The sequence below is a fragment of the Capricornis sumatraensis genome, chromosome 17 (assembly GCF_032405125.1).
Source record: "Capricornis sumatraensis isolate serow.1 chromosome 17, serow.2, whole genome shotgun sequence".
Taxonomy (NCBI): Eukaryota; Metazoa; Chordata; class Mammalia; order Artiodactyla; family Bovidae; genus Capricornis; species Capricornis sumatraensis.
Window position 1 is genome coordinate 40,261,413 of NC_091085.1, and position 9,512 is coordinate 40,270,924.

Sequence of the window (9,512 nt, forward strand, 5' to 3'; positions counted from 1 at the left end):
TGTGGGATTAAACCTGATAATTTATTCTTTACATTGAAATTTGAGCATATATCAAATGGGACCTAGACTGCAGTTTCTTTGAAAAGTCTTTTAAAATAAAATTTGTGTGTGACAGACTAGATCAAGTGTAGTCTATTTGTGAAAGACATGATGATAAAATCTTCTATAAAGAAACTGATTTTTTTTATATTATGGAAGTGATGGCCAGTTTTTTTTCCTTTACATTTTAGCTTTGTTATAAACATTTCAAGCTTTTATTATTGTAAAAAATCAGAAAAGGAATATTGAAGTCTTGTTTTCTCAAGTTCCTACTGCCTTTCTGAAGTATACTGAATCACTGATTCACCCACACCCTCATACACTTTATTGTCAAGGAAAATGTTGTTTTTGAAAAAGTGAACTATTTAGGACCAGTATTCATATTAAGGTAAGGAATTGAAACTTGTACAGTATTTTTATTCTAAAACCTTATCTTTCTTCAAACAATATTTATAACCTGTAGTTCTAGTGTTCGGATAATAAATCTTAATATCGTAGCCAATAACACTGAAAGTGCTCATATGGATGTGGTTTACAGGTGCGTCCTGCTCCCTCTTTTGGGAATGAAGCCACCCCAGCAAAGCCTCTATCTTCTTGTGGATTCTGTGGATGAAGGGTGTAACATTACTGAAGGTGAACAGACGTCCACCAGCTTATCTGGGACTGTGGCAGAGCTTTTGGCTGGTCACCACGAGTTCTTTCCACCGTGGCTATTGCTTCTCTGTTCTGCCCGAAAGCAGAGCAAAGCTGTTACTAAAATGTTTACTGGTAAGTGTAATTCCTACCATCTGCAAATGGTTTTCATTGCTGAGCTTAGAACTTGTATTTCTTGCTTAGAGGAGAGTACTCCGTTAAAAATTGGGTCCTTGCTTCGGCTGTTCTCTCAGCTGTTCTGCTCTGTTAGCGATTTTCAACTTTTTAAAGTGGTATTAAAAACAGGCCATAAAATATTTTAAGTTAATTTAATAGTAACTTTCTTTTTTCAAGATTCTTTACCTATAACTTCCTTAGCAAAGGTGAGGGCTATATATTTTATGCTGATGTTTCCTGATTGGCTTATATTTCTTCTAACTAGACCGCGCATCCTGAGAGTACGGGAAAATGCCTCCTTAAAAATCAATGGCAGTTTGTCTAAGATGTTTTTCCTGGTTTTAGAGGAGAGACAGAGTCGACAGCTTTTTAGGGTACCTCTTGAAGTAGATCTTTTATTTTTTTAAACCCTTTTCTGATGTGTGAGAAAGCAATCCATGTAATGTTTAAAAGTACGTGATCAGGTTTTTTTTTTCTTTTCTTGTTTCCTGACTTTACTTTTTTTTTTAACTACCACAGGAAAGTGCTTACTCCTATTAGATTATGTAAAGCACTTTTTTTTGTGTGCTGTGGGAATGAAAAGGAGCATAAAACAAGGACCACTCATAGGATTTATAGTGTCATTGGGGAGATAATAGTTATTGGTTAATTAGCTATATCACTTTAAGATAGTTCTGTACATCTTACATAAGGGTGAAATCTTGCTAATTAGCTAAAACGGCTTCCTTTAACCACATTTATTCCCTCTCTTTTCAGTTGCCTTGCTAATAATACCTTTTGATTTGGTTTCCATTATGCTATTCTGTTTTGTTGTTATTGGAAATTGAGTTGATAAAAGTCAGGAAATTAATAGGATGAACTTGGATATCTCTTAGTATGTCAGGTACAGGTAAAGTTGAAGCCTCTTTTGGTCTGTGTCATCCCATTTCTTTCCCTTCTTCATTTGAGACAACCAGTGTTAGTTTATTTTTGTCCTTTGATCTCATATTTTTGTTCTATTTTTATAATTTACATAAATGAAACGCTGCATACACCATCCTAGCTCTTCCCATTCACTGGCTGTGTGACCTTATGCAGCTTCCAATACAGTCTGTGCCTCAGTGCCCTTGACTATGAATTGATAGTTATTACATGTTTCTATTACTTTCCTCATAGAGTATTTTTGTGTGTGAGTCTAAGTGACAAGTCTTATTATGTGACTTAGAATAATTCCTAGTACATAATAAGTGCTTCATTATTGTTATCATTTCACTATATAAAAGAAATATCAAAAAACAAAAACAGTATATCAAAAACAATGTTTTTGAGCCTTGTTTCTATTACTGCTTTTAAACCCAGTTCATTGCTTTTAACTGCTATATCTTATTCCTTCCCATGAATAACTCTCTAGTTTTTCCATTAGCCTATTTATGGACATTATTTCAGTTTTTCATTATTACACAAAATGCTTCATGACTGTGCTTAAACACAGCTTCTTGCACACATGAGCTGTAAGTTTATATTATAAAAACATATAGAATTACTAAAGAATAGAGTGTGTATATTTTGAGCTTTAATTTTGACAAACTGCTATCTAGTGTGCTTGAAATAATTTGTATTCCTGCCAGCAAAACATGAAATATCCCTTTTCTCTGTATTTTTGTCAGTTAACATTTGTTATTTTCAGATCTGTTTTTTCTGCTATAGGGGCTTATGCTTGATGTTCCCTCTGACTGGAATGATCTTCTCCTGATTCCCAAATCTAACTTTTAGTTATCTGCTGCTGCCACTGCTTAGGTTGCTGCAACTTTTAGTGATTCTCAGGTAGACTTTACTGAATACTCTGTAAAAAGTTTTACCCCAGGTGTTGACTCACTCTAGCTGTTTGTCTTTAGTGATGTTAGAATAGTCTTTCAGAATACAAATCCCCTCACATTATTGTCTTGGTTCTCACTGACTTCTGATCACAAAATCAAAGTCTCATTTCTTCACATAGTACCTGGAATATAGTAGGTTTTATATATATACATATATGTGTGTATGTGTGTATTCATATTTGTTTTATTCAATTGAGTGAGAATATTTTACTCAGTATTAATTGACCATCACTGATCTTTGCTGCATTTCTAGATTTATTCCTCTTAAGAAAGTTCATTCACTCAGCAGTTTTTTCTTCCAGAAGATGAATTACACAATTGTCTAATAAATCCATATCTATAAAACAGGATATCATCTCCCTTCCAAAAATGAAATTATAATTCCTTTCAAAGAACTTAAAGTGAGTTTTGAATAGCTGTTAACTAGTATGTTTTTAGGTTGGTTTGAATTTCATTAAGCTGCTTTATTTTAACAGTGCTGAAGTTTTGTTAACGTGGTTTAACCAAGTTGTATCTTCAGATTGGAGCTGTTTTGACAATCTAAGATTTAATTATTTAAATTTGGTAACATGTAAAATAATGTAATTTAAAGGTGGTGACAAGTGTTATTATAATTGTATGCAAATATTCAATTCCATAATTAAGACTAGTGTACATTCGGTTATGTGGAGAGAAATATGTAAATTTTTCACATGGAAAAGATCAGCTTATAAAAACAAATCTTATTTATGTCTTCTGCAACTTTTTTTCCTAATCTTTTGAGAGGGACCAAAAAAACTTCCCAGAGTACTTGATATAGCTAAAAATGTCTAATGCTCTAATGATAAGAGTTTAGTTGAAGTTGAGAGGAGCACTGAACCACTAAATAAATAAATAGTTCCCTTTGTGGTTAGTAAAATGAGATCATTTATCTGTCATCAGCGTGTTTTTCAAGCAGGGGAAAAAGAAAAACCTGTTTATTATATTTCTAGGTATTGATTGACTTGTTTATTAGTGTTAATTGACTTACTATTAATTTGTTTGATTATTAGTTTGTCACATGTTGAACACATTCTCTTTGAAATATGGCAACTTTGATAATCATTTTCAATTGACACCTACTCTTTTGTCCTTAGGTTTTCGAAAAATAAGTTTAGATGACCTTCGGAAGGCATATATCGTTAAGGATGTTCAGCAGTACATCCTTCATCGTTTAGATCAAGAAGAAGCTTTGCGACAACACCTCACGAAAGAAACTGCAGAGATGTTAAATCAACTGCACATTAAAAGTAGTGGATGCTTTCTTTATCTAGAACGAGTTCTCGATGGAGTTGTAGAAAATTTTATTATGTTGAGAGAGATTCGTGACATCCCAGGAACTCTAAATGGTCTATATCTCTGGCTGTGTCAAAGACTTTTTGTAAGAAAACAGTTTGCAAAGGTTCAGCCTATCTTGAATGTGATTCTTGCAGCCTGCCGGCCTCTGACCATAACAGAATTATATCATGCAGTATGGACAAAAAATATGTCATTAACCTTGGAAGACTTTCAACGCAAGTTAGATGTCCTCTCCAAACTTCTTGTTGATGGACTTGGAAATACTAAAATACTGTTTCACTACAGTTTTGCAGAGTGGCTCCTGGACGTGAAACACTGCACTCAAAAGTATTTATGCAATGCAGCAGAAGGACACCGAATGTTGGCTATGAGTTATACCTGTCAAGCCAAGAATTTAACACCATTGGAAGCACAAGAATTTGCATTGCACTTAATTAATTCAAACTTACAGTTAGAGACAGCTGAGTTAGCTCTGTGGATGATATGGAATGGCACACCTGTCAGAGACTCCCTGTCTACTTTAATACCCAAGGAACAAGAAGTGCTGCAGCTGTTGGTAAAAGCTGGTGCTCATGTCAACAGCGAAGATGATCGCACGTCATGCATCGTCCGGCAGGCCTTAGAAAGAGAGGATTCCATTCGGACATTATTAGACAATGGAGCTTCAGTAAATCAGTGTGATTCGAATGGGAGAACATTACTGGCTAACGCGGCTTACAGTGGCAACCTCGATGTGGTGAATTTACTGGTCTCTAGGGGAGCAGATTTAGAAATAGAAGATGCTCACGGACACACACCGCTTACCCTGGCTGCTCGACAAGGACATACCAAGGTGGTTAATTGTCTGATTGGTTGTGGAGCAAATATTAATCACACCGATCAGGATGGCTGGACAGCATTGAGATCCGCAGCTTGGGGTGGTCACACCGAGGTGGTGTCTGCACTGCTTTATGCTGGTGTAAAAGTGGACTGTGCAGATGCCGACAGCCGAACAGCTCTGAGAGCAGCAGCCTGGGGAGGACATGAGGATATTGTGCTGAACTTGCTCCAGCATGGTGCTGAGGTCAACAAAGCTGACAACGAAGGCCGAACTGCTTTGATAGCAGCTGCCTACATGGGACATAGAGAGATTGTGGAACATCTGCTGGATCACGGAGCGGAAGTGAATCATGAGGATGTCGACGGCAGGACTGCACTCTCTGTGGCTGCACTTTGTGTTCCTGCAAGTAAAGGACATGCATCAGTCGTTAGCCTTCTGATTGATCGAGGTGCTGAAGTGGATCACTGCGATAAAGATGGCATGACGCCCCTGCTGGTGGCTGCCTATGAAGGACATGTCGATGTGGTTGATTTGCTTCTAGAGGGGGGAGCTGATGTTGACCACACGGATAACAATGGGCGTACACCCCTCCTAGCTGCCGCTTCTATGGGTCATGCCTCAGTTGTAAACACGCTTTTGTTTTGGGGTGCCGCTGTGGACAGCATTGACAGTGAAGGGAGAACAGTGCTTAGCATAGCTTCAGCCCAAGGAAATGTTGAAGTAGTCCGTACTCTGCTGGACCGGGGCTTAGATGAAAATCACAGAGATGATGCTGGATGGACACCTTTGCACATGGCAGCTTTTGAAGGCCACAGATTAATATGTGAAGCACTTATTGAACAAGGTGCTAGAACAAATGAGATCGACAACGATGGGCGGATACCTTTCATATTAGCTTCGCAAGAGGGTCATTATGACTGTGTTCAAATATTACTGGAGAATAAATCCAACATTGATCAGAGAGGTTATGATGGAAGAAATGCTCTGCGGGTTGCTGCATTAGAAGGACACCGGGACATTGTTGAACTGCTTTTTAGCCATGGAGCTGATGTTAACTACAAAGATGCTGATGGTAGGCCAACACTTTATATTTTGGCCTTAGAAAATCAGCTTACAATGGCTGAGTATTTTTTGGAAAATGGTGCAAACGTGGAAGCAAGTGATGCTGAAGGCAGGACGGCACTTCATGTCTCGTGCTGGCAAGGCCACTTGGAGATGGTGCAGGTTCTGATCACCTATCACGCTGATGTCAATGCTGCTGACAATGAAAAGCGTTCTGCACTGCAGTCTGCAGCCTGGCAGGGCCACGTAAAAGTGGTGCAGCTTCTCATTGAGCATGGTGCTGTGGTGGACCACACGTGTAATCAGGGCGCCACCGCGCTCTGCATTGCGGCCCAGGAAGGACACATTGACGTCGTGCAGGTTTTATTAGAGCACGGTGCTGATCCAAACCATGCTGATCAATTTGGACGTACTGCTATGCGAGTTGCAGCCAAAAATGGACACTCTCAGATAATTAAATTATTAGAAAAATATGGTGCCTCCAGTTTGAATGGCTGTTCTCCATCTCCTGTTCACACGATGGAGCAAAAGCCTCTACAGTCAGTGTCTTCAAAGATGCAGTCCCTAACAATTAAGTCAAACAGCTCGGGCAGCACTGGTGGCGGGGAAGCGCAGCCTTCGTTACGCAGTTTACCAAACGGGCCAGCTCATGCATTCAGTTCTCCTTCAGAATCGCCTGATTCGACAGTTGATCGGCAGAAGTCATCATTGTCAAATAATTCCTTGAAAAGCTCAAAAAATTCATCTTTGAGAACTACTTCATCTACAGCGACGGCTCAAACAGTGCCAATCGACAGCTTCCACAGCTTGTCATTTACAGAACAAATTCAGCAGCACTCGTTGCCGCGCAGTAGAAGTCGCCAGTCGATTGTCTCCCCATCTTCCACAACACAGTCCTTGGCCCAGAGCCATCATTCACCGAGTAGTGAGTTTGAGTGGAGTCAAGTCAAGCCCAGCTTGAAGTCAACGAAAACGAATAAAGGGGGGAAATCAGAAAATTCCAACAAATCTGGGTCAGCTGGGAAAAAAGCTAAACAAAATAATTCTTCACAGCCGAAGGTCTTGGAATATGAAATGACTCAGTTTGATAAAAGAGGACCCACAGCCAAATCTGGGACCAGTGCACCATCTAAGCCGATGCCAGCAGATTCACAGTGTAAAATCATGATTCCTTCAGCTCAGCCAGAAATAGGTCGATCTCAACAGCAGTTCCTTATTCACCAACAAAGTGGGGAACAGAAGAAGAGAAACGGAATAATGACAAATCCAAATTATCATCTGCAGAGCAACCAGGTTTTTCTCGGTAGGGTTTCAGTCCCACGGACAATACAAGACAGAGGGCATCAGGAAGTGTTAGAAGGATACCCTTCCTCGGAGACGGAATTAAGCCTTAAACAAGCTCTGAAGCTTCAGATTGAGGGTTCTGACCCTAGCTTCAACTATAAAAAGGAAACACCATTATAAAAGGTAACATTTCATCAAACATAAAGAATAAACATCCAAAGTGTGGTTCCCTCCATATATTGTTCCCTTAGAATGCTCTTTTCCCTAATCCACATGACCTGCCTCTTCACCTCATCACTGTCTGTGTCCTCTTCTCAGCAAGACCCTCCCTCCTACTCTTCGGAATTTGAATTCTCCCACCTCCATCACTCCCTTTCCCCCTTTTCTGCTTCCCATTAGCCATGGTACTTATTTCTTAACATGGTTTATATGCTTATTACGTTTATTATTTGTCCCCTCTCATCTGAAATGTCAGCCTTGTGAGGGTAGGGATTTTTAATCTCTCTTATTTACCACTGTATTCCATGTACTTGGAATACTGCTTGGACCCATAGCAGTTTCTCAGTAAAAATGTTTTGTATGAGTAAATGAATGAATATGCTGTTTATGGATCTCAGATTAAAGATTCCTTCCTATACAATCATTCCCCCCCTTAAAAGTTCTTTTATGATAACAGAGGTGGGGCTGTTTCTCTTTGGGGTTTGAATAAAGTAGTGTATGTAATGCTTAATAGATAGGTAGTGAGTGTTAATTTCCTTCCTTTTTTCACCCTGGAAGAAGTAAAAAATTTAATCATAAAAGGTAATTTTTATTATGACAGATCTCTTAAGAATCTTTCAAGTGAAATGTACACATATCAAAAGTAGATATTTAAGGTATTCAGGGCCCAATATTTAGGTATAAGAATTTTTTTAGACCTCAAAGTTATATTTATTAAAAAAAAACTTTTTTTTCCTTTCTACTACAGTGGATGCTATTCTAATTATAGAGGGGAAGTTAATGGGAAAATCGAATTATAATTTTATATTATAGATACTTTTTCAGAAATACATTTCTCATATTTGAGATAAATTCAAGATTTTATTAGGCATATTTGCTAAGTTATACACAAGTATGTTTGTACATGTGCTAAATTATACATATGTGTGTTTATACATATGTATAATTATACACAAGTATTTCCTATACAGTCTAATAATAAACACCCTTCAATGTGAATCTATGGAAGACTGGTGAAATATTATTCAAACATAAGTTGTATAAAAGTAGTTAATTCATTCTCCAGTGTGATTTATTTTTAAAATATTTAGTTCTGATGGTACAGCCCTCTAATTCTCATGATATCTTTTGTAAATATTAAGTGTGGGTATATATTTTACAATAAAACATACAAATTAAGGTGAACCCTTGTGGAATATTTAAGTAATTTATACTTAGTGAATCTCTAATAGGTCTACTTTTGTGCTTTACATAGTAAATATATATATATATTCTTATGTGAAAGTGAAAGTCACTCAATTGTGTCCGACTCTTTGCGACCCCATGGACTATACAGTCCATGGAATTCTTCAGGCCAGAATACTGGAGTGGGTAGCCTTTCCCTTCTCCAGGGGACCTTCTCAACCTAGGGGTTGAACCCTTTCTTATGTAGTTTTGAAACTATATGTAGTTATATTTAATAAGTATAACATAGAAATTAATTTTTTTTAACTTTTGTATTAGTTTCCTATTCTGTGAAACAGAAGACATTGTGATTGATTGGAGAGATTCTTCAGCTACTGGATGAAAACATAAAATGCCTGTTGATTTGTTGGAAAAAAAAAAAAAAGAAGAATGTGATACCTGCAGTACAGTTACCTTAAATGCTGTCATGTGCCTAAGTAGTAAGGCTGCCTTCTCAATGTAACCCTCTGTGCTCAAAAAATTTCATTTTGTGTGCTTTGTATTCACTACCCAAGAGTAAGCACTTTTTTTTTTAATGCAGATATATACTGCAGTTCCCTGATAAAACATGAAAAATATTTTGAGTATTTTAAGTTAATATTTGATAAGTGTGCATGTGCCATGATCAAATATATATGAAAAGGCAGTGTTCCTTGTATTTATTATTTTCTTTCTGTGGCAAACGAAACTTAAGCATACTGCTTCAGTTACATTTACCTTGTAGTGTATCGTTTGTTTCCTGTATCCTTAAAAATGTCGCTCAATAAAATAAATCATGCAACTCTTTTATGTTCACTACACCTTCAGCATTGGTTAAAAATGTGTTTCTATTTAATGCTACATCAAGGTGAAAAAATAGTTTCATGAAAGATTTTTTAAAA

The 9,512-nt window shown here is 37.4% G+C and overlaps 1 protein-coding gene across 1 annotated transcript; it reads left to right on the forward strand.

The window, feature by feature from the left end:
* Positions 1-587: 587 nt before the first annotated feature.
* On the forward strand, positions 588-9,292 carry ANKRD50 (ankyrin repeat domain containing 50). The gene is made up of 3 exons (XM_068990233.1): positions 588-807; positions 3,821-7,371; positions 8,911-9,292. Exons 1-2 carry the CDS (start codon positions 603-605, stop codon positions 7,366-7,368), a joined length of 3,753 nt encoding a protein of 1,250 aa, XP_068846334.1. The 5' UTR covers positions 588-602; the 3' UTR covers positions 7,369-7,371; positions 8,911-9,292.
* Positions 9,293-9,512: the final 220 nt, after the last annotated feature.

Bases quoted from the DNA above. Each gene is read 5' to 3' on its own strand.
- ANKRD50 (XM_068990233.1), top strand. From the start codon at position 603: ATGAAGCCACCCCAGCAAAGCCTCTATCTTCTTGTGGATTCTGTGGAT. The intron at 808-3,820 runs GTAAGTGTAATT...TTTTGTCCTTAG, and splicing joins TGTTACTAAAATGTTTACTG to GTTTTCGAAAAATAAGTTTA.